General features: G+C 37.6%; 2 protein-coding genes across 4 annotated transcripts in view; both read right to left on the reverse strand.

Moving 5' to 3' along the window:
* mier1b (mesoderm induction early response 1b, transcriptional regulator) overlaps positions 1-25,016 on the reverse strand; it is a 35,519-nt gene extending 10,503 nt beyond the window's left edge. For 2 of the 3 annotated variants that reach the window (XM_061931568.2, XM_061931566.2), the window contains exons 1-10: positions 24,940-25,016; positions 24,300-24,324; positions 14,828-14,976; positions 14,592-14,762; positions 14,343-14,478; positions 14,191-14,258; positions 3,968-4,040; positions 3,728-3,879; positions 1,341-1,422; positions 1,169-1,263 (exon numbers count right to left, since the gene is read on the reverse strand). In XM_061931568.2, coding sequence (XP_061787552.2) covers positions 1,169-1,263; positions 1,341-1,422; positions 3,728-3,879; positions 3,968-4,040; positions 14,191-14,258; positions 14,343-14,478; positions 14,592-14,762; positions 14,828-14,976; positions 24,300-24,324; positions 24,940-24,948 — 960 coding nt within the window. In that variant the 5' untranslated portion in view covers positions 24,949-25,016. Of the gene's footprint in view, positions 1-1,168; positions 1,264-1,340; positions 1,423-3,727; positions 3,880-3,967; positions 4,041-14,190; positions 14,259-14,342; positions 14,479-14,591; positions 14,763-14,827; positions 14,977-24,299; positions 24,325-24,415; positions 24,883-24,939 lie in introns of those variants that run through there. The other variant, XM_061931567.2, reaches the window with a different exon arrangement.
* A 1,308-nt stretch (positions 25,017-26,324) lies between these two features.
* The window catches only part of dynlt5 (dynein light chain Tctex-type family member 5), a 3,219-nt gene continuing 3,190 nt past the window's right edge, over positions 26,325-26,353 (reverse strand). Inside the window, exon 4 of the mRNA XM_061931145.2 lies at positions 26,325-26,353. This exon is cut by the window's right edge and continues 1,080 nt beyond it. The gene's annotated coding sequence lies outside the window, so the exon portion shown is untranslated.

The raw sequence follows: 26,353 nt of genomic DNA on the forward strand, positions 1-26,353 counted from the left end.
ATGATACCAAGTACGGGAGCATATCTAGTCGATACTACTATGATTACATCGATATTTTTTATAGTCACTAAATCTTTTTTCCTTTTTTTCAAATTCATATTACGTTTATAAAGTCAGTAAATATGTCCCTGGACACATGAGGACTTTGAATATGACCAATGTATGATCCTGTAACTACTTGGTATCACATCCATACCTAAATGTGAGGTATCATCCAAAACTAATGTCAAGTATCAAAGAAGAGAAGTATAAGTGATTATTACATTTTACCAGAAGTGTAGATAGAACATGTTAAAACAGAAAATAAGCAGATATTAACAGTAAATGAACAAGTGGATGAATAATTCATTTTTACAGTTTGTCCCTCATAATGTGTACAAAATAATAGGTGTATAAATGACACAATATGTTACTGCATAGACTAATTAGGAGTCTTTGTTTGTTTACTTACTACTAAAAGACAAGTTGTCTAGTATGTTCACTATTTTACTTAAGGACTAAATTACAATAATAAACATATGTTTCATGTACACTAACGTTTGTTGTTACAATAATGAAATTTTTTGTGGTCCCCTTTATTTTCTAACATTTTTAAAAATTATTATTTACATTTAAAATAATTAAAGCTCAGCGATTAAAACGGAAAAAATACTAAGAGTAAAAACAATAGAGCAAAATAGCAGCAAAATAGTGGCTTTTCTAACGTTTTGTAAATTTGTATTTACCGGTACATTTAAAACAATAAAAGCTCAGCCATTAAAACTGATAAAATACTAAGATTTAAAAAATTGTGCAAAATAGCAGCAAAATAGTGGCTTTTCTAACATTGTTTTAAATTATTATTTACATTTAAAACAATAAAAGCTCAGCCTTTAAAACTGATAAAATACTAAGAGCAAACATTTTTTGCAAAATAGTGGCTTTTTTAACATTTTCTAATTATTTACATTTATTTTTAATTTAAATCACTTGGTTAAAAGATGTCAGCGTGTGTATGGTTACATCCCTACTTTTCAATGTATTCCTTTGGACTACACACCTGGTGAACAGTCACTATTATACAGTATATCAATAGGTTTGAGGAATCGTCGACGCTGGGCCAAATCTACTGAATGAGTGGAAGACAGCCCTACTTTTTGGCGATACGTCAAATGGCCATGTGTCTTACCTTGTTGGCCTGTATCAAATGAAAATCTTTCCCATAGGATTTTAGTCCTTGTTCAAAATTTCTACATTCCTCCTCAGTCCAGACAGAAAGTTCCTCTGCAATGACCACACCACATTAACACTCACTCATACCAGCTGGATATTTGGTCTATATTTGTCAGGTGTGTGCTTACCCCTGGCTGCTTTTACGTTAAACCTTAGTCTCCTTAAAGCTTCTTCTGAGTCAAAGTCACATTTCACCAGCTCATATAGTGCCTGCAGGGAAACAGCTTTTTTAACTCTCATAGTCAAGAGTGGTTTTAAAGGAGCCATATGTAATAATGTCATGTCAAAAGTCATCAATAAATCATCTTCTTTTCCAATACCTCTATAACTGATAACAGTAGTTTAGCCAGGATATGCTCATTTCAAAATTACATTTACAGCCCCAAAATATTGTTGTTTTCTTCATTCCGATGCCCCGCCCTCCACTGTTTGACCAATTAGAAAGTCTGAGTGTGTCACATCCAGGTTGCCATCTTGGTCTGGCTACTGCCACTGGTAAAGTTACTAAACATGTCACACCTTAGTCCATCTAAAAGTTACCATTCTCAACTTATTCACGACAAAGCCAGGAACAAAACCAGGATTTGTGTCGGGGATGCCTTTGAAAGATTTTTTCATCTGATGCCAAACTTGCTCATTTCCTCCTTGATAGGTAAGTCGGGCATTTACCTTTTCTTATGATTTGTAATAAATGGGAATGGACTTTTGGTGTGTAAACTATATTGTCCAATACAGTTTATGATCTTGTCTAACAAAGATAGTATGATCCTGCAACCAATGTTAGCATGCTAGCCATACAGGCTAACGGGGGAAATATACCGTATTTTCCGCACTATTAGCCGCACCTAAAAACCACAAATTTACTCAAAAGCTGACAGTGCGGCTTATAACCCGGTGCGCTTTATATATGGATTAATATTAAGATTCATTTTCATAAAGTTTCGGTCTCGCAACTACGGTAAACAGCCGCCATCTTTTTTCCCCGTAGAAGAGGAAGTGCTTCGTCTTCTACGCAAGCAACCGCCAAGGTAAGCACCCGCCCCCATAGAACAGGAAGCGCTTCTTCTTCTACTGTAAGCAACCACCCGCCCCGGTAGAAGAAGAAGAAGCGCGCGGATATTACGTTTCATTTCCTTTGTGTGTTTACATCTGTAAAGACCACAAAATGGCTCCTACAAAGCGACAGGTTTCCGGTTCATGAAAAGACGCAATCTCTCCATCCGCACACGGACTACTATTTCACAGCAACTGCCTAAAGACTTTCAAGAAAAGCTGGCTACTTTCCGTGCATATTGTAAAAACAAGATAGCTGAAAAAAAGATCCGGCCAGAGAACATTATCAACATGGACGAGGTTCCACTGACTTTTGATATTCCTGTGAACCGCACTGTGGATACAACGGGAGCACGTACGGTGAATATTCGCACCACAGGGAATGAGAAGTCATCCTTCACTGTGGTTCTAGCTTGCCATGCTAATGGCCAGAAACTTCCACCCATGGTGATATTCAAAAGGCAGACCTTGCCAAAAGAGACCTTTCCAGCCGGCGTCATCATAAAAGCTAACTCGAAGGGATGGATGGATGAAGAAAAGATGAGCGAGTGGTTAAGGTAAGTTTACGCGAAGAGGCCGGGTGGCTTTTTTCACGCAGCTCCGTCCATGTTGATATACGACTCCATGCGCGCCCACATCACGCTGGTTTTTAATATATTATTAAAGTTTGACTGACCTATCCGACTGTTTTTTTGACATTCCTTTAGCGCAGTTAGATGCGGCTTATAACACGGGGCGGCTTATAGGTGGACAAAGTTTTGAAATATGCCGTTCATTGAAGGCGCGGCTTTTAACCCAGGGCGGCTTATGGTGCGGAAAATACGGTATGCTAGTTAGCATGTGTCATTCAACTGACAGGGCAACATATATATTTTGGAACCTAAGTGGATATGAGTAGTGTCAGTGCCTATTTCCTTCTCAATATGCTGATACGCTGAGGAAATGGCTTCCAACATTAGTCATCGTGGCAATGTGAAACGTATGGAGACAGCCAAATCACGTGATCAAATAACTCCTCGTTCGTAGTTTTGGGCGTACATTAGGCTGCTAAACTTATTTTCACCAGTATAACCATTGCTAGCGTTGGTTGTAGTCTTTGTTTTCTGATAGTACTGACAATAACCATATGATTGTTATCATATTGTACGCACTTCTTCCTGAAAATGGCCTCATTTCTGTGTTGGTTAGAGATTTGTTATTGACAAAACGCTTGTCTATTCCACAACTCAACCCCTAGTAAGGGGCAGTGGACGTTTGAAGTTCCTTGAGCTGGATTCGGCTGCCTATCTGGCAACTTCAGTCAGGGAGAGAGGCAGGGGACTACAGAATTGTGACCCTGATTGTAGTACCATTTCTGGCCACATTATTACATATGGCTCCTTTAAATGAACAATCTTCTTGATGAATCTGTACCATGTAGAAATGTGTAATGGATGTGCTGTAAGCCAGGTGCAGGTCTCACCTGTTCGTTGTCTTTGATGTGGGACCCTTCTGGGATGGCGTCCACTCCCTTCTCCTCACCCGTTCGCTTGGATGCCTCTGTTAGGAACTCCACCACTTTGTTTTCAGGTAGACATTCAGGGTTCCACAACAACTGGTCGTCATTTTCATAAACTGAAAGAACCAAAAAATAAAAATAAAAATGAGTATATTACTTTCTCCTCAACATTTATTGATCTTTTTTTTTTTTTGGTTGTCCTACCTTTTTCATTGTCTTTATATTTACATAGACCAGCAGGGGTTTCTGCTTGATACATGGACCCCACCATTATCTCCTGTTGGAACAGGTTTTAAACAACTTTACAATGAATCGTTGGACAAGCAGCTTTATATGTTTTTCCCCAACATAAACCTGACTTCAGCAAGCATCTAGAAGAAATAAGTGCACCTTTGGCTTTTCTTTTACTTTTTGTGACACTTTTCACCTATTATGCAAAACGGACTGTTAGAATAATTGTATCTAAGTTATCACAAAACTTTGTGTTTCCATGAGTTCCCGGCGAGCAGACAAAAGCTGTCTTTAATCTTACCAATCAAAAGGCTTGTAAAACTCCACTGTGTAGGATGGGAAGCAACATGAAGGTGTCGGTTTCTTTGATCTATTGTAATCCACAGGAAGATTTTGTCTTGACCCGAGATCTACAAAGCGGAGAGGAAGCAGGACCTGACCCCCCCTCCAGGCACTTTATCTTTGAACTGTTTTGTAACCAAAGGCGACGGCTGTTTACGACCCCCCTTCCTTTAGAAACAGCTGTTGCCATGTAATCAGGGAAAGTCCAAATAAAAGAGGAGGCGTGCGACCTTTCATCAGATTGAGGTGGAAGACTGTACAGCCCAGACGTTTCTCCTCAATGAGCTAAATTTAATTCTGTCTCTGTTTAATTCCTTGCTTCTTGTCTGTTTAATAGATGTCATCAGTGTTTGAACCTGACACGGACTCTTAATGATACCAACAATGTGTGTAAATATATCTCGTTTATGACCACCAACAATGAATATATTCATCTCTCTCACTTGTTTGTTCCACAGCTTTGATGTTCTTTTATGAGGTTATACACAAAACCCTTTTATCGTCGTGACATAAATACACCGCTGACCTGCCGCTAGCTAAGAGGTCCCCCTGGGTGCAGATGGTCCTCAGGTAGGGCTGGACAATAATCCCATTTTAATCTCAATTTTGGCTTCTCAGACAAATATTACAATCGGGAAAAAAAATTATGCGCAATGTGCATGCAAATTCTTGAGCTTTTAACAGTGAAACGGATGAGAGAGAGTGAAAAAATGACTGCATTAATGGAAACGGATCCTTGAGAATCAAACTACCTCTTCTCTGTTTACCCATCTGTGTTTTTATACTGTGTATTTATACTTTTACTTGTGCTATTTACGTGTGCACCTAAGGAGTACGCTGTATAATGACAATAAAGGCTTTCTATTCTATTCTAAACTCAACAAAAAAAGTAAGGAATATGATTTCCATGTTAACGTAACCAACAGAATTGGCCAGTAAAACGGAATCTGTTGTTAAACGCGGAATACCAGGGAATTGACATCAATGTGAGTGAAATGTTGTCATTGTGAGTAAAAGCAACAATTGTTTGTAAAAACAATGTGTCCAAGACAGCGCAGCCATCGATGTCCTGAACTAAACAACGTCGAGACGGGAACTTGAATTACAGACTAAACTAGGAAGCTGAAGCTAGCAAGAACAATCCATTCACCCTCAACTTATCTCATCGGCTTGTGTTGTTGTGAGCGACATCATTCATGTAAGATCAAAGTACAAACAGCAGTTGCAACTTGAGAAACTACAGCATGTAGTCATCTTCTTTCTCAGAACAACAGCACACTTTCCTCCTTCACAATAACAGCGCTATGCGCAACATCCAGTCTGATAGCTAACAAAATAAAGGTCTCAAAAAAGTACCTTACACAGGCATAGTGTACTTTAAGCAACTATTGATGCATTTACAAAATTATTATGCTTTGACTTCAAATACTGCTTAAAATTGCATTTTATTGACATTCATTCATGACACAAAAAGCAGACTCTATGGTGGTAAAATAAGTATACAAAGTAAAACATACAAAATAAATATTACAGTTTTTTCATATTGCTATTGATGACTTGTTACTTGTTCATTTGTTATTAATTTATATACAGTTCTTACAAATGATATTCAAATTTGAGTTTTGGTGGTACAATAACTTTTTTTCAAATTAATGAATAATCTTGTTATTAATATCAATCAAACTAATCATAATTCATATTTTTTTCCCATAATCGTCAAGCTCTATCCTCAGGTTACAAATAGATGACTTCCCCAGACGGTGATGTAAGTCCAGTGTTAATGCAAGTCGGATCCTGTAGCTATATTAACACCTAAGTCCCTCACACTGTACACAGAACCCATGAAGGACATATAAATGATGTCATAAAAAGATTACCGTATTTTTCGGACTATAAGTCGCAGTTTTTTTTTCATAGTTTGGTGTGCGACTTATACTCAGGAGCGACTTATTTGTGAAATGATTAACACATTAGCGTAAAATATCAAATAATATTATTGATCTCATTCCCGTAAGAGACTAGACGTATAAGATTTCATGGGATTTAGCGATTAGGAGTGACAGATTGTTTGGTAAACGTATAGCATGTTCTATATCAGGGGTGCTCACACTTTTTCTGCAGGCGAGCTACTTTTCAATTGATCAAGTCGTGGGGATCTACCTCATTCATATATATAATTTACATTTACTTATTTATGAAATATATGTTTTTGTTAACAAGTTAAAGGTGTTTAATGATAATGCAAGCATGTTTAACACATATAGTTAATATTGTTAAAAAATTTAAGGTGTTTAATGATAACACAAGTATGTTTAATACATATAGTTAATATTGTTAACAAGTAAAAGGTGTTTAAAGATAATGCAAGCATGTTTAACACATATAGTTAATATTGTTAAAAAATTAAAGGTGTTTAATGATAATGCAAGCATGTTTAACACTTATAGTTAATATTGTTAACAAGTTAAAGGTGTTTAATGATAATACAAGCATGTTTAACACATAGTTAATATTGTTAAAAAATTAAAGGTGTTTAATGATAATACAAGAATGTTTAATACATATAGTTAATATTGTTAACAACTTAAAGGTGTTTAAAGATAATACAAGCATGTTTAAAAGTTAAAGTTAAAGTTAAAGTACCAATGATTGTCACACACACACTAGGTGTGGCGAAATTATTCTCTGCATTTGACCCATCACCCTTGATCACCCCCTGGGAGGTGAGGGGAGCAGTGGGCAGCAGCGGTGGCTGCGCCCGGGAATCATTTTGGTGATTTAACCCCCAATTCCAACCCTTGATGCTGAGTGCCAAGCAGGGAGGTAATGGGTCCCATTTTTAAAGTCTTTGGTATGACTCGGCCGGGATTTGAACTCCCAACCTACCGATCTCAGGACGGACACTCTAACCACTAGGCCACTGAGTAGTTTAACACATATAGTTAATATTGTTAATAAGTTAAAGGTGTTTAAAGATAATACAAGCATGTTTAACACATATAGATTCCTTTCTTTCATGAAAACAAGAATATAAGTTGGTGTATTACCTCATTCTGATGACTTGCATTGATTATGCAGTGGTGCTGATAAGGTCCGCATTTTCGAATGGAGGAGAAAAAAAGTCCTCCTTTCTGTCCAATACCACATGAAAGTGGTTGGTTTTTGGCATCTTATTTGTCCAGCTTCCGTACTCCTTTGTATACACTTTACAAGAAATACATTGTCGGCAAACTCCGTAGCTTGCTAGCTTGTGCACGCCAGCTTTCTGAGACTCTTATTTTGGTAGCGCAACTGTGCAGTCGGTCTTTGGAGTTTTGACGACAGGTACGGCGCCAGTCTGTTGAAATAAAGTGTTTCTCGCCTTCCAGTCGGTAATTTTAATGAGCTGGCAGCAGCCAGCGTCATCTCAGAAGACCCTCGGGTGCCGTGAATGTCAATCAAGTGACGAAAGTGACGTCATAGTGAAGATTTATGATCGCTCATTTTTAGGACTATTTTTTTAATGCCTGGCTGGTGATCGACTGACACACCCTCCGAGATCGACCGGTAGCTCGCGATCGACGTAATGAGCACCCCTGCTCTATATGTTATAGTTATTTGAATGACTCTTACCATAATATGTTACGTTAACATACCAGTTGGTTATTTATGCCTCATATAACGTACACTTATTCAGCCTGTTGTTCACTATTCTTGATTTATTTTAAATTGCCTTTCAAATGTCTATTCTTGCTGTTGGGTTTTACCAAATACATTTCCCCAAAAAATGCGACTTAAATATGTTTTTTTCCCCTTCTTTATTACCGTATGCATTTTCGGCCGGTGCGACTTATACTCCGAAAAATACGGTAATATTTTTTCCCATAATCGTCCAGCTTTATCCTTAGGTTACAAATAGATGACTTCCCCAGACGGTGATGTAAGTCCAGTGTTAATGCAAGTCGGATCCTGTAGCTATATTAACACCTAAGTCCCTCACACTGTACACAGAACCCATGAAGAACATATAAATGATGTCATAAAAAGATTAAACACAAGAATGATATGAAACAGTAATAAAAAACTCCTTCCTTTTATACTGTAAATTTCTTTCACATACTTAGTGTGGCAGTGTCCAACTTCCCTTTTTACTCTCCTTGTCTTTGGGCAAAAGTTAATACAGAAAATTTAATTAAAAATGTTTTTAAATTAGGATAAAATTTAAATAAAATTTAAAAAAATAAAAGCTTTGCTGCAGATCTTATAATAAAGCATTGAATCCCTGCCAACTATCAGTCAGTGACAAAAATAGAAGCTGTAAGTTTGTGTCTTGCACTGGACAAAGAGAGCGCAGTCTACCAAGTCAAATTCCTTGTGTGTTAATAAACATACTTACTTGGCAAATAAAGCTGATTTTAGCTCACATAGCATAGTCCTCTACTTCTTAATGTTACGTCCTATCTGATAGATTGTATTTGCTACGTTGGACAAGTGGAGAGTTACAGTGTATGCTTAAAGAGAGACATGGGCGAACACAACTCATTAGCATTAAAGCTACACACACTCAAAAACGGTTTGTTCCCAGTAAGCTTTCTTAAAAGCACTTTGAACTATAAATTCCAGCTCTGGATGTAACGACATACGATATTAATGATCATTACGGCAAAACTCCCGAGGGTTAGTATAACCATTTACGAAGTGACTGGCACAAGCTCGTTAGCTTTAATGCTAACATGTGATTATATACGTTTAGATATATATACTAAAACTTATATAATCACACTGTTGTCTGAGCAACTAAGATATTCAATTGTGCACATTGAACGCACACTGGGAAGGGATACGAGATGGAAGTGTTTCTTCAGGGCGTTCAAGGACCACTGAACACAGCTGGCCAGAAATAATCAATTACAGGATTTATTTGTTAGGCAGTTTTCATTTAAATACATTTTAAAGGGCTACAAGACAGTATTTGCAATAATAAAAGCTTAAGTCATTAAAACAGATAAAATACTAAGGCTAAAACATTATCGGTGAAGCATAAGCAACACAAAACATGCAACATTGTGGATTTCCTATTTGAGTTATTCCTCTTCTTAAAATAAATGTGTCAGAAGATTTGAGTGTGTCTACTTGCACTTTTTGAGCACATTCAACAACACGGCCATACTGCTGATAGCCGTGATCATTTTAGTCGCGATAACAGTGATATGATAGTTCCATATCGTTACATCCAGGCCCGGGCGATATATTGTTTTTATCGATAAATTTGCGTATTTTGTTGCAGGCCAATTAAAAAATACAAAATTGATGTTTTTCTCCTCTTATTACTAATTGTTTTCGAGGCAGAAGTTATACGTTTGTACCTTTTTGATCTGATTGTTTATTACTATTCTATTATTATTTGTATGCTTATTGATTAATAAGAGTTTATTTGCATGCAGTGTGTAATGCTGGATTTTTTTAATTACAGAAGTAACTTTTTCAAGACAGAAGTTTTAAGTTTGCACTTTATTCATCTCAATGTTGGAGATGATTATTTATTTGCATGCAATGTACAGTGCTACAATTTTGTTTACAGAAGTATTGTCTCCCAGACAAATCTCTTAATGTAATTATTTGAAAATTATTGCATATAAAGTACCATTTATATCTGGTCTATAAAGAACAACATTATACAAATTACAAGTTTGGTAAGAGTACAATGTAGTGCAGGCCTGGGCAATTATTTTGCCTCGGGGGACCAAATTTAGAGAGAAAAAAATGTCTGGGGGCAGGTATATCTATTTTTTAGGAACACTAATACAAAACTTCACAATAATGCATACTTGCCAACCTTGAGACCTCCAATTTCAGGAGGTGGGGGGTGGGTGCGGGGGCGTGGTTGGGGGCGTGGTTAAGAGGGGAGGCGTATATTTACAGCTAGAATTCACCAAGTTAAGTATTTCATATATATATATATATATATATATATATATATATATATATATATATATATATACATATATCCCTGCGACCCCGAAGGGAATAAGCGGTAGAAAATGGATGGATGGATGGATATATATATATATATATATAAGAAATAATTGACTTTCAGTGAATTCTAGCGATATATAATATATATATATATATATATATATATATATATATATATATATATATATATATATATATATATATATATATATATAAAGAAATACTTGAATTTCAGTGTTCATTTATTTACACATATACACACACATAACACTCATCTACTCATTGTTGAGTTAAGGGTTGAATTGTCCATCCTTGTTCTATTCTCTGTCACTATCTTTCTAACCATGCTGAACACCCTCTCTGATGATGCATTGCTGTGTGGCACGCACAAAAGTGCTTTCATCAAATGCACTAGATGGCAGTATTGTCCTGTTTAAGAGTGTCACAACATTGCTGTTTACGGCAGACGGACTGCTTTACTGTAGACGTTCTTTATATTGTGGGAAAGCGGACTCAGGTCCGCATGGAGCTGGAGGGCTGAATTTCGGGAGATTTTCGGGAGAAAATTTGTCCCGGGAGGTTTTCGGGAGAGGCGCTGAATTTCGGGAGTCTCCCGGAAAATCCGGGAGGGTTGGCAAGTATGCAATAATGTCTGAATGCTAAAAACGTTTTGACAGACAGCCTTAAAAAACGGAATGGAATTTGAGATTTATTTACTGAATGAGACACTCAGAACGTACATGAAAATAAAGAATGTTGGATTTACAATATTAACTATGAAGGATAAAACACTGAATATTGACAACATATGAACGCTACATCCCTTCTCCATCCACATATTTTACAGTCAAGTGAAAGCCTCGTCTGAGATTTCCTATTATGCAGCTCATTTTTATTTGACACTTATTGAAATATCTTGTGTGACATCATGCACAAAAGTGCACTTTATTAGTTTTAAACTATAGCAGTGGCGTTCTGTACAAAAAGCTCACTTTAATTTAATGTTGTTTTGATATGTCATCTTAGTGACATCATGCACAAAAGTGCACCAATAGCTTGTTTTAAAATGTCTCTGACAATCTTGCACTTTCTGTTTGGAAATGACATGAATGTTTGTGCCACTGCTTAATAACTCTTTAATAAATACACTTTTACTTGTGATTTCCCTCTCTGCATGAAAGTTTAAAAGTAGCATATATTAATGCAGTATGAAGAAGAATGTTTTAATGTAGACACATAGAATCATCATACTGCTGTCATTATATGCATCAAGTGTTCATTCAAGGCTAAGGCCAAATATCCACATATATATGGTGTATGGTGACATGGACTAAACATATCCACATATATATGGTGTATGGTGACATGGACTAAACATATCCACATATATATGGTGTATGGTGACATGGACTAAACATATCCACATATATATGGTGTATGGTGACATGGACTAAACATATCCACATATATATGGTGTATGGTGACATGGACTAAACATATCCACATATATATGGTGTATGGTGACATGGACTAAACATATCCACATATATATGGTGTATGGTGACATGGACTAAACATATCCACATATATATGGTGTATGGTGACATGGACTAAACATATCCACATATATATGGTGTATGGTGACATGGACTAAACATATCCACATATATATGGAGTATGGTGACATGGACTAAACATATCCACATATATATGGTGTATGGTGACATGGACTAAACATATCCACATATATATGGTGTATGGTGACATGGACTAAACATATCCACATATATATGGTGTATGGTGACATGGACTAAACATATCCACATATATATGGTGTATGGTGACATGGACTAAACATATCCACATATATATGGTGTATGGTGACATGGACTAAACATATCCACATATATATGGTGTATGGTGACATGGACTAAACATATCCACATATATATGGTGTATGGTGACATGGACTAAACATATCCACATATATATGGTGTATGGTGACATGGACTAAACATATCCACATACCGGTATATATGGTGTATGGTGACATGGACTACCGGTAAACATATCCACATATATATGGTGTATGGTGACATGGACTAAACATATCCACATATATATGGTGTATCATGACATGGACTAAACATATCCACATATATATGGTGTATGGTGACATGGACTAAACATATCCACATATATATGGTGTATGGTGACATGGACTAAACATATCCACATACCGGTATATATGGTGTATGGTGACATGGACTAAACATATCCACATATATATGGTGTATGGTGACATGGACTAAACATATCCACATATATATGGTGTATCATGACATGGACTAAACATATCCACATATATATGGTGTATGGTGACATGGACTAAACATATCCACATATATATGGTGTATGGTGACATGGACTAAACATATCCACATATATATGGTGTATGGTGACATGGACTAAACATATCCACATATATATGGTGTATCATGACATGGACTAAACATATCCACATATATATGGTGTATGGTGACATGGACTAAACATATCCACATATATATGGTGTATCGTGACACGGACTAAACATATCCACATATATATGGTGTATCATGACATGGACTAAACATATCCACATATATATGGTGTATGGTGACATGGACTAAACATATCCACATATATATGGTGTATGGTGACATGGACTAAACATATCCACATATATATGGTGTATGGTGACATGGACTAAACATATCCACATATATATGGTGTATGGTGACATGGACTAAACATATCCACATATATATGGTGTATGGTGACATGGACTAAACATATCCACATATATATGGTGTATGGTGACATGGACTAAACATATCCACATATATATGGTGTATGGTGACATGGACTAAACATATCCACATATATATGGTGTATGGTGACATGGACTAAACATATCCACATATATATGGTGTATGGTGACATGGACTAAACATATCCACATATATATGGTGTATGGTGACATGAACTAAACATATCCACATATATATGGTGTATGGTGACATGGACTAAACATATCCACATATATATGGTGTATGGTGACATGGACTAAACATATCCACATATATATGGTGTATGGTGACATGGACTAAACATATCCACATATATATGGTGTATGGTGACATGGACTAAACATATCCACATATATATGGTGTATGGTGACATGGACTAAACATATTCACATATATATGGTGTATGGTGACATGGACTAAACATATCCACATATATATGGTGTATGGTGACATGGACTAAACATATCCACATATATATGGTGTATGGTGACATGGACTAAACATATCCACATATATATGGTGTATGGTGACATGAACTAAACATATCCACATATATATGGTGTATGGTGACATGGACTAAACATATCCACATATATATGGTGTATGGTGACATGGACTAAACATATCCACATATATATGGTGTATGGTGACATGGACTAAACATATCCACATATATATGGTGTATCCTTGCCTTTATGTGGGCTCTGTACCGAGGATGTCGTTGTGGCTTGTGCAGCCCTTTGAGACACTTGTGATTTAGGGCTATATAAATAAACATTGATAGATATGGTGACATGGACTAAACATATCCAGATATTAAAAAAAGGCCATATCGCCCAGCCCTAGTTGGCAGTACATCAACTAACAGCGCTGGCACAATGTTGTCAACCACTGATAAATGAGGCTTTTGTACAAACACTAAGCATGATTAATCTGATTTTTTTTTTTTTTAAACCATGCTTTGACAGCACAGATTAAAACATTTCCTGTGTTGACAATTTGCACCAAATTTGGGCGTCACTGCCAGCAAGAAAGAATATCAAATACCTTTTTCCAATCTTCCGACGGAACATAGTCCTCATCTTCATCTGACTCTTCCTCTGCATCGTTATTACCTGAGGACACAACGTGTACGTTAATGGAGATGATGGACTAAAAAGAACACCAGCAAGTCATTTGGAGAAAGGCATGCTGCATACTTTCAAAATACTTGAGTTTCTGTGAACGAATCAGTTCTACGGTGCCAAGGGTCCGAACAGAACGTGTGCGTCCCTCAGCGGGTGCCGGGGCCTCATCCACCAGTTCCGTCGAGTTCTGGACTCGTTCCTCCTGAAACTGACACACAAGTCCACTCACTATCAATGGCAAAGCAGGCTGACAACATGGCGAGTGAATGAGTTTTTAGAGCCCTAACCACATGTGGAGGAACCCAGGAGACATGAACACACCTCGTTTCTTTTCAGCTCGTCAATGCCTTTCGTGCTTTCTTCATTGTCCAGCTCATCCTCTTCATCCTCCTCTTCGTCCTCTTCCTCGTCTTCCTCCTCATCCTCATCCGCTGGTGAGGCGCTCCCGTAGCCGTACAGATTGAGGAGTTCATGAATGGGCATGTCTCCTTCCTGGGCAGGTGACAACGTCAGGTGAGATGAATGTGAAAGAAGCTGCAGACATCTTGAAGACCTACACGAGCAAGATCTGCAATCTCATTGACGTTGGTCTCGTCCGTCGCCTCTAACATTTCCTCTTCTTCCAGCGTGCGTTCGTCGTCAAAGTCATGGACGAGCATGTCTGCTGATGGGTCGAAGTCATGGTCATCAGCACCTGCTGAACCCCCTGAGAAGACATGATGGTGGCAAAACGAGCAGAACAATATTATCCTTACTTTCCACTGCTCCTCATCAATGCTCTCATCGTAAACTTTACAACACAACTAGGAAAGTTGTGTTTGAGTGGCATGAAATAAACAAAAACACTACATTCTCACTAACTTTTGCTACAGATTAAAAATAGTGATTCTACATGGCATTTTCAAAAATGTGCTAGCTCGACGATAATTTTCATTAAATTTGGCATAGAAATGCTACAGATTAACATTAGCTATTTTACATGGCGATTCCAATTTTCAAAATGTGCTATCTTGATCCTAATTAACATTGGATTTGCCATAGACATGCTACAGATTAACAATAGTGATTTTACATGGCATTTTCAAAATGTGCTAGCTCGACACTAATTTACATTGGATTTGGCATAGAAATGTTGCAGATTAACATTAGCGATTTTACGTGGCAATTCCAATGTTCTAAATGTGCTAGCTCGACGCTAATTTACACTGGATTTGCCATAGACATGCTACAGATTAACATTAGCTATTTTACATGGCGATTCCAATTTTCAAAATGTGCTATCTTGATCCTAATTAACATTGGATTTGCCATAGACATGCTACAGATTAACAATAGTGATTTTACATGGCATTTTCAAAATGTGCTAGCTCGACACTAATTTACATTGGATTTGGCATAGAAATGTTGCAGATTAACATTAGCGATTTTACGTGGCAATTCCAATGTTCTAAATGTGCTAGCTCGACGCTAATTTACACTGGATTTGCCATAGACATGCTACAGATTAACATTAGCTATTTTACATGGCGATTCCAATTTTCAAAATATGATAGCTTGATGCTAATTAACATTGGATTTGCCATAGACATGCTACAGATTAAAAATAGTGATTTTACATGGCATTTTCAAAATGTGCTAGCTCGACGCTAATTTACATTGGATTTGGCATAGAAATGTTGCAGATTAACATTAGCGATTTTACATGGCGATTCCAATTTTCAAAATGTGCTAGCTTGATGCTAATTAACATTGTGTTTGCCATAGACATGCTACAGATTAACATGAGCTATTTTACATGGCGATTCCAATTTTCAAAATGTGCTATCTTGATGCTAATTAACATCGGATTTGCCATAGAAATGTTGCAGATTAACATTAGCGATTTTACGTGGCAATTCCAAATTTCTAAATGTGCTAGCTCGACGCTAATTTACACTGGATTTACCATAGACATGCTACAGATTAATATTAGCAATTTTACATGGCGATTCCAATTTTCAAAATGTGCTAGCTTGATGCTAATTAACATTGGATTTGCCATAGACATGCTACAGATTAACAATAGTGATTTTACATGGCATTTTCAAAATGTGCTAGCTCGAATCTATGGATTACATTTGTATCATAGGTATCATTCGCAAAGTTACAAATCAAAGTTGGTGTTAAAATGCTAACGGTTGGTTATATGCAGTCACGCTAATGCTTTAGAGTCATTCCTACTAGGGTTGTACGGTATAGCGGTACTAGTATGGTATCGCCATACTGATGAATCAATAACGGTACTATACTCTGTTTGAAAAGTACCAATTATTATTATTTTTTTAACGGGCATGATTGCGCGCCGTCACGTGGTGTCATTGCTGGTTTTACAAGCAGAGGAGCATGTTGGGCAGCGCACACACACAGAGTACTTACAAGCAGACAGTGTGTAGACACAAAAAGGAGAATGGACGCATTCTGGTGTAAAAAGTCAAGATAAAGGTGAAGTTATAACACTGAAACACCCTCAGGAAGAGCTGCTTTAACACATGGCTAGCTCGCTAGCGGCTAACGTCCATCCTCAGTGTTTTAGCTACCTCTAAATCACTAATCCTTGCCTCCATGGCGACAAATAAAGTGAGTTTCTTACAAGTAGCAATATCACTGGAGGACGAGGAATAGCTAAACATGCTTCACTACACACCGTAGGAGGATACAATAGCTCACCGGCGTCACCGCTAACAAAAGCTAGCACGCCTGAATGTAAACAAATGCCGTCTGTGGATCTACACCTGACATCCACTGTAATGATACCAAGTACAATAGCGTATCTGGTCGATACTACTATGATTACATCGATATTTTTTTATCGTCACAATTTTTATTATTATTTCATATTATGTTTATAAAGTCAGTAAATATGTCCCTGGACACATGAGGACTTTGAATATGACCAATGTATGATCCTGTAACTACTTGGTATTGGATCCATACCTAAATGTGTGGTATCATCCAAAACTAATGTAAAGTTTCAAAGAAGAGAAGAATAAGTGATTATTACATTTAACAGAAGTGTAGATAGCAGAAAACCGCGTGACACCTACCCTTTACATCAGTATTTCTTAACCATATTATTATTGGTTTATTTGGTATTATATTTTATTGTATGATCCTGTAACTACTTGGTATCGGACCGATACCTAAATGTGTGGTATCATCCAAAACTAATGTAACGTGTCAAAGAAGAGAAGAATAAGTGATTATTACATTTTAACAGAAGTGTAGATAGAACATGTTAAAACAGAAAATAAGCAGATATTAACAGTAAATGAACAAGTAGATTAATAATTCATTTTTTACAGTTTGTCCCTCATAGTGTTGACAAAATAATAGGTTTTTAAATGACACAATATGTTACTGCATACGTCAGCAGACTAATTAGGAGTCTTTGTTTGTTTACTTGCTACTAAAAGACAAGTTGTCTAGTATGTTCACTATTTTATTTAAGGACTAAATGACAATAATAAACATATGTTTCATGTACACTAACATTTTTTGTTAAAATAAAGACAATAATGACATTATTTGTGGTCCCCTTTATTTAGAAAAGTATCGAAATACATTTTGGTACAGGTACCAGCTTATGAGAAGCTGGATATACAGTGGTGGTCAAAAGTGTACGTACACTTGTAAAGAACATCATGTCATGGCTGTCTTGACTTTACAATCATTTCTACAACTCTTAATTTTTGTGATGTAGTGATTGGAGCACATACTTGTTGGTCACAAAAAACATTCATGAAGTTTGCTTCTTTTATGAATTTATTATGGCTCTACTGAAAATGTGAGGGTCAAAAGTATACATACAGCAACATACATGATCAATGTTGGTGATGCAATCAAATGTTCTTCATGGCTTCTTGACTTCATGTGAGTGATTATGATTGTTGACTTCTCTGAGCACATTTAAATATGTGATGCAGTCATTAGACTCGCTTACAAACGCCACAATGGGAAAGTCAAAGGAACTCAGCACAGATCTGAAAAAACAAATCATTGACTTGAACAAGTCAGGAAAGTCACTTGGAGCCATTTCAAAGCAGCTTAAGGTCCCAAGAGCAACTGTGCAGACAATTGTTGGTAAGTATAAAGTGCATGGCACAGTTTTGTCACTGCCACGATCAGGAAGAAAATGCAAGCTATCACCTGCTGCTGAGAGAAAATTGGTCAGGATGATCAAGAGTCAACCGAGAACCACCAAAAAGCAGGTCTGCAATGAATTGGAAGTTGCTGGAACACAGGTGTGTGTCCATAGTCAAGCCTGTTTTGCCTCGCCATGGACTGAGAGGCTACCATGCAAGAAGGAAGCCCTTGCTCCAGAAGCCACACCTTAAGGCTCGTCTAAAGTTTGCTGCTGATCACATGGACAAAGATAAGACCTTCTGGAGGAAAGTTCTGTGGTCAGATTAAACAAAAATGGAGCTGTTTGGCCACAATACCCAGCAATATGTTTGGAGGAGAAAAGGTCCCAAGAACACCATTCCTACCGTCAAGCATGGTGGTGGTTGTATTATGCTCTGGGCCTGTTTTGCTGCTTTAAATGGGACAATGAAAAAGGAGGATTAGCTCCAAATTGATCAGGACAAGCTAAAATCATCAGCCCGGAGGTTGGGTGTTCCAACAGGACAATGACCCCAAACACACCTCAAAAGTGGTAAAGGAATGGCTAAATCAGGCTAGAATGAAGGTTTTAGAAACTTGAAGGTGTGGACAATGCCGAAGAAACAAGTCCATGTCAGAAAAGCAACACATTTAGCTGAACTGCAGCAATTTAGTGGTCAAGTGGTCAAGCAGAAGCTTGTGGATGGCTACCAAAAGTGCCTTATTGCAGGTCAACTTGCCAAGGGACATGTAAGCAAATATTAACATTGCTGTATGTATACTTTTGACCCTCACATTTTCAGTAGAGCCATAATAAATTCATAAAAGAAGCAAACTTCATGAATGTTTTTTGTGAGCAACAAGTATGTGCTCCAATCACTACATCACAAAAAAATAAGAGTTGTAGAAATGATTGTAAAGTCAAGACAGCCATGACATGAGGTTCTTTACACGTGTATGTACACTTTTGACCACAATATCATATATTGTGTAAAATGCACTGGAGAGTTAGCGCCCTCTAGGGACATGTATAAATGTTGCAAACAGCCCTTTGAAGAAACAACCCCAACATTTGTACACAAATGCAATTTAATGGTCAGGATGTCACCCAGGAATGTTTTTAAACATTTTGACAAATGAACGGCAGTTATCATAATAAGACCATCTTTAAATCTATATATTTAAAACTCCCTAAATTTTACAGTAAAATCTATTTTTATAGTGCACAATTTGATGCATAACTTGCTTCAAAATCATAAGTTATAAGCAGATATTGAAGTATTTATTCGGATTTTGACCAAAAAAGTGAGATAATATAATATTTGCTGCAATATTGGACATTATTTTTAGTCTACTTTATACCTGCATTATCCTTTCCATCAGTATCCTTTCCATCCTTTGTAACTGAGCTACTGTGTGGAACAATTTCCCTTGTGGATCAATAAAGTTTGTCTCATTCTATTTTCCCCTGTCAAACTAGAAAAAAAACCTAATACCTTTATTAATTTTACTGTAAAATATATGATGTTTTTTTATATTATTATTATTTTTTACAACATATTACTGTAAATAGAAATACAGTACCGCTTTTTCATTTTATTTTGGCAACTCAGCTGCCAGTTTTTTACCATAATAAAATGTGGTACCATAAAATCATCAACCGTGGATTTTACAGCAAAAATTAAAAAAAACTGACAGCTCAGTTGACTTCATTTAACTGTAAAAAAAACAAACATTGGTCGTTTTTTTTTCAACTTACAGTAATATTCTGTAAAAACCTCCCTATCATCTAATTTCACCTATTTGGGTTAAAAATATTTTTTGCAAAGCAGTAATTATAGTCTGCAAATGATGTGTTGTTGTTGAGTGTCGGTGCTGTCTAGAGCTCGGCAGAGTAACCGTGTAATACTCTTCCATATCAGTAGGTGGCAGCAGGTAGCTACTAGCTTTGTAGATGTGGGAAACAGCGGGAGGCAGCGTGCAGGTAAAAAAAAAAAGTATCTAATGCTTATACCAAAAATAAACAAAAGGTGAGTGCCCCTAACAAAAGGCATTGAAGCTTAGGGAAGGCTATGCAGAACGAGACTAAAACTGAACTGGCTACAAAGTAAACAAAAACAGAATGCTGGACAACAGCAAAGACTTACTGCGGAGCAAAGACAATGTACATCCGAACATGACATGACAATCAACAATGTCCCCACAAAGAAGGATAAAAACAACTGAAATATTCTTGATTGCTAAAACAAAGTAGATGCGGGAAATATCGCTCAAAGGAAGACATGAAAATACCAAAAAAAGAGAAAACGCCACCAAAATAGGAGCACAAGACAAGAAGTAAAACACTACACACAGGAAAACATCAAAAAAGTCCAAATAAGTCAGGGTGTGATGTGACAGGTAGTGACAGTACACCTACTTTGAGACAAGAGCTATATTGATGCATGCTTGGTTATGCTTTAAACTCATATCCAACAATTGCGACAACGACTTTTTACTGTCAACTGAGTTTCGTTTTTTGATGATTTCTGCTGGTGGTGTGCCTCCGCATTTTTTCAACGCAATAAATGTGCCTTGGCTCAAAAAAAGGTTGAAAAACACTGCACTAGACAGTACAGACATTTGCAGATTATTATTACTGGTTTGCAAAAAATATTTTGAACTCAAATAGGTAAAATGACATTCTCCCACAGCACACCAGACTGTATCTCACGGCACACTGGTAACACATCGGTATTAGCCGTAAAAGGACAAATAGACGAATACAAATAGACGGAGTGACATTGAAAGAGTAAAGAAAGCAGATTTTTGGGAGTATTAATAGATGATAAAAATGAACTGGAGATCTCATATACAAAATATACAACATAAGGTGGCAAAAAACATTTCAATAATGAATAAAGCAAAATACATCCTGGGCCAAAAATCACTTCATATTCTCTACCGCTCGCGGGTGTTACCATATCTGAGTTATTGTCTAGAAATATGGGGAAACAACTACAAATATGCACTACATTCGTTAACGGTGTTACAGAAAAGATCAATTAGACCGATACACAATGTTGGATATAGAGAACATACAAACACTTTATTTATGGAGTCAAAAATATTAAAGTTGGATGATTTGGTCAAATTGCAAACAGCTAAAATGACGTACAAAGCAAACTATAACCTGCAACCAAAGAATGTACAACAATTCTTCTCTACAAACCCCGTTTCCATGAGTTGGGAAATTGTGTTAGATGTAAATATAAACAGAATGCAATGATTTGCAAATCCTTTTCAAGCCATATTCAGTTGAATATGCTACAAAGACAACATATTTGATGTTCAAACTCATAAACTTTATTTTTTTTTGCAAATAATCATTAACTTTAGAATGTGACAAAGAAGTTGGGAAAGGTGGCAATAAATACTGATAAAGTTGAGGAATGCTCATCAAACACTTATTTGGAACATCCCACAGGTGAACAGGCTAATTGGGAACAGGTGGGTGCCATGATTGGGTATAAAAGTAGATTCCATGAAATGCTCAGTCATTCACAAACAAGGATGGGGCGAGGGTCACCACTTTGTCAACAAATGCGTGAGCAAATTGTTGAACAGTTTAAGAAAAACCTTTCTCCACCAGCTATTGCAAGGAATTTAGGGATTTCACCATCTACGCTCCGTAATATCATCAAAGGGTTCAAAGAATCTGGAGAAATCACTGCACGTAAGCAGCTAAGCCCGTGACCTTCGATCCCTCAGGCTGTACTGCATCAACAAGTGACATCAGTGTGTAAAGGATATCACCACATGGGCTCAGGAACACTTCAGAAACCCACTGTCAGTAACTACAGTTGGTCGCTACATCTGTAAGTGCAAGTTAAAACTCTCCTATGCAAGGCGAAAACCGTTTATCAACAACACCCAGAAACGCCGTCGGCTTCGCTGGGCCTGAGCTCATCTAAGATGGACTGATACAAAGTGGAAAAGTGTTCTGTGGTCTGACGAGTCCACATTTCAAATTGTTTTTGGAAACTGTAGACGTCGTGTCCTCCGGATCAAAGAGGAAAAGAACCATCCGGATTGTTATAGGCGCAAAGTGTAAAAAGCAGCATGTGTGATGGTATGGGGGTGTATTAGTGCCCAAGACATGGGTAACTTACACATCTGTGAAGGCACCATTAATGCTGAAAGGTACATACAGGTTTTGGAACAACATATGTTGCCATCCAAGCAACATTACCATGGACGCCCCTGCTTATTTCAGCAAGACAATGCCAAGACACGTGTTACATCAACGTGGCTTCATAGTAAAAGAGTGCGGGTACTAGACTGGCCTGCCTGTAGTCCAGACCTGTCTCCCATTGAAATTGTGTGGTGCATTATGAAGCCTAAAATAGCACAACCGAGACCCCCCGGACTGTTGAACAACTTAAGCTGTACATCAAGCAAGAATGGGAAAGAATTCCACCTGAGAAGCTTCAAAAATGTGTCTCCTCAGTTCCCAAACATTTACTGAGTGTTGTTAAAAGGAAAGGCCATGTAACACAGTGGTGAACATGCCCTTTCCCAACTACTTTGGCACGTGTTGCAGCCATGAAATTCTAAGTTACCGTATTTTCCGCACTATAAGGCGCACCTAAAAACCACAAATTTTCCCAAAAGCTGACAGTGCGCCTTATAACCCGGTGCGCTTTATATATGGATAAATATTAAGATTCATTTTCATAAAGTTTCGGTCTCGCAACTTCGGTAAACAGCCGCCATCTTTTTTCCCGGTAGAACAGGAAGCGCTTCTTCTTCTACGCAAGCAACCGCCAAGGTAAGCACCCGCCCCCATAGAACAGGAAGCGCTTCTTCTTCTACTGTAAGCAACCACCCGCCCGCGTAGAAGAAGAAAAAGCGCGCGGATATCACCGTACGTTTCATTTCCTTTGTGTGTTTACATCTGTAAAGACCACAAAATGGCTCCTACTAAGCGACAACGATCCGGTTCATGAAAAGACGCAATCTCTCCATCCGCACACGGATTACTATTTCACAGCAACTGATATTCCTGTGAACCGCACTGCGGATACAACGGGAGCACGTACGGTGAATATTCGCACCACAGGGAATGAGAAGTCATCCTTCACTGTGGTTCTAGCTTGCCATGCTAATGGCCAGAAACTTCCACCCATGGTGATATTCAAAAGGAAGACCTTGCCAAAAGAGACCTTTCCAGCCGGCGTCATCATAAAAGCTAACTCGAAGGGATGGATGGATGAAGAAAAGATGAGCGAGTGGTTAAGGTAAGTTTACGCGAAGAGGCCGGGTGGCTTTTTTCACGCAGCTCCGTCCATGTTGATATACGACTCCATGCGCGCCCACATCACGCTGGTTTTTAATATATTATTAAAGTTTGACTGACCTATCTGACTGTTTTTTTGACATTCCTTTAGCGCAGTTAGATGCGGCTTACAACACGGGGCGGCTTATAGGTGGACAAAGTTTTGAAATATGCCGTTCATTGAAGGCGCGGCTTATAACCCAGGGTGGCTTATGGTGCGGAAAATACGGGTATTCCGTTTATATTTACATCTAACACAATTTCCCAACTCATATGGAAACGGGGTTTGTAATACAATAAAGTCCCATATAAAATTATGTTTCTAGCAATACTTTAATTTTGCCTTTGAAAGTATGTCCATTAGTGGATCTGTACACAAAGTGAAATGATATGAAATGGTGTGACGTATCATGCTGTAAGTGTGTTCATGTTCCAAATAAACTGAAGAAAGAAAGAAACTCTAACTACGGCAAGAGATGAGCTAGCTTCTACAACAACACGAAACGCGTTTGTTGTAGAACCTATAATTGTATTAAATTTGCCCAAAACCGCCACAAATGAAGGTCACATACCTGGGCTCGGGTTCCCAAGGGAGGACTGTAAAGAAACATAAAAAAAAGGTAGTGAGCATCTTTACATGGAAATATCAACAAACACGTCAATGGGAGCACACAAAAAGCGCGCCTACCCCCCTGAGCAGTGAACATTGTCACTATTTCTTCCCCGCTGGCCATTGTTGGCATATATTATGTGGCAACGTCGCCATGGCTTGTAGAAAAGTGGCAATTCAGCGCGTTGCTTGGACGAAAAGCCGAGATGACTTCACGACAAAAGAGCGGATTGGAAGTTGAAAGCTAATTCTGCTTCAACGTTGGACTTACATGGGAGGAGAAAAGCGCACATATATATATTCATATATATTTATATATCGGAGTCATTTACACGACACGGCGGCGATGAATGTGAACAAAACAGCTTGAGCGGGAAAATAAATGTTTTTAAAGAAAACCGCGAGCTAACGCTAACGCTAGCCAAATCCCAAGTTTACTAAACATGCTAATATAAAATACATTTAACTATCTAGGAGCGCAAACACAATTCTCGCTTGAACGTGTTCGAATCGACGACATTAACGTCGCGTGTTTTTGTATTTACATAAATATATATTTTTTTATTTTTTTATTTTCCCGATTATTTACTTCACTTTCTTACCTCCGCCATGTTTGCGATCCTGCAGGGGTCACGTGACGGGTCAGCGACGGAACCCGGATGTAGAGCCCCGCCCACACCCGAACTGCGGAGGAATACTCTCCCCAACGCACCCCCCGGCGGACTCGCGTTGCCCGTGAAGCGCGCGTCATTTTCCCGTCATAAAAAGAAACAAAGACCGTCGTTTAAGGTTGGGGCAACATAATGTGACTTATTTTTATGGACTTGCCTCTTTGTGATGTGAAGTTCCTGTTATAAGCTGTTGTACGGTATATGCTTTGAAGTCTTATTTTGAAGGCGCTGAGAGCGGAAGTGGTGACACGTTGTGGCGGAGTGGATTTTTTTTTTAAACAAACGAAATAAAGTGGTCCTCGTGTAAAACATGGAGCCTCCGTCTTTGTTATTTTGTAGTTTTATACAGTACAGGCGACATATATCAACCCACGGTTACATTGGTGGGATCCATCCGCCACAACGTGTCACCACTTCCGCTCTTAGCGTTTTCAAAATAAGAGCTTAACAGCTTATAACAGGAACTTAACATCGCAAAGAGGCAAGTCCATAAAAAAAAGGTTACAATAATAACAATCGAACGATGTGAAAATGATGCAAATATATCCAAAAACACGTGAAAATACTGCAAAGGGGAAAAAAATGGCATGAGAGCAATGCAAACCGGATGTGCGAAACCTACACAATGCTAACATTAGCTAAGTGTGGCTCAGATGGTAGTCACTGTTGTTGTGCCTTTGGGCAAGACACGTCACCCACCCTGCTCCCAGTGCCGCACAGTAGCGTAGTAGGCCTAAGCATTCATTAAAAACAAGGCAGGGGGTTTTATTTAACAAGTGTTTATTATTGTTGGCCACCGTAACATTACACAGTTTGAACAGTAACACTTGTGAGTATTGAATCGCGTGATTCTTTGGTGTACCACTTGTAGTACACTTACCATAGTTTGAGAGTCCTTCACAGTTCTAACGTGTCAGCAGGAGACCACGTCCTGAGGTTCTCAGAGCCTGAGATGGTTCATATGGTTCTAACATAATAATAATAATAGATTTTATGTGTAAAAGCACTTTACATTGAGCAAACAACCTCAAAGTGCTACAGTGCAATTTTAATTACATTTTAACTCCATTTGAACTAGATTTTAACTCCATTTTAATTACATTTTAACTCCATTTGAACTAGAGTTTAACTCCATTTTAATTAAATTTTAACTCCATTTTAATTACATTTTAACTCCATTTTAATTACATTTTAACTACATGTTAACTCCATTTTAATTACATTTTAACTCCATTTGAACTAGATTTTAACTCCATTTTAATTACATTTTAACTAGATTTTAACTTCATTTTAATTACATTTTAACTCAATTTTAATTACATTTTAACTCAATTTTAACTCCATT

The sequence above is a fragment of the Nerophis lumbriciformis genome, linkage group LG37 (assembly GCF_033978685.3).
Source record: "Nerophis lumbriciformis linkage group LG37, RoL_Nlum_v2.1, whole genome shotgun sequence".
NCBI classification, from domain to species: domain Eukaryota; kingdom Metazoa; phylum Chordata; class Actinopteri; order Syngnathiformes; family Syngnathidae; genus Nerophis; species Nerophis lumbriciformis.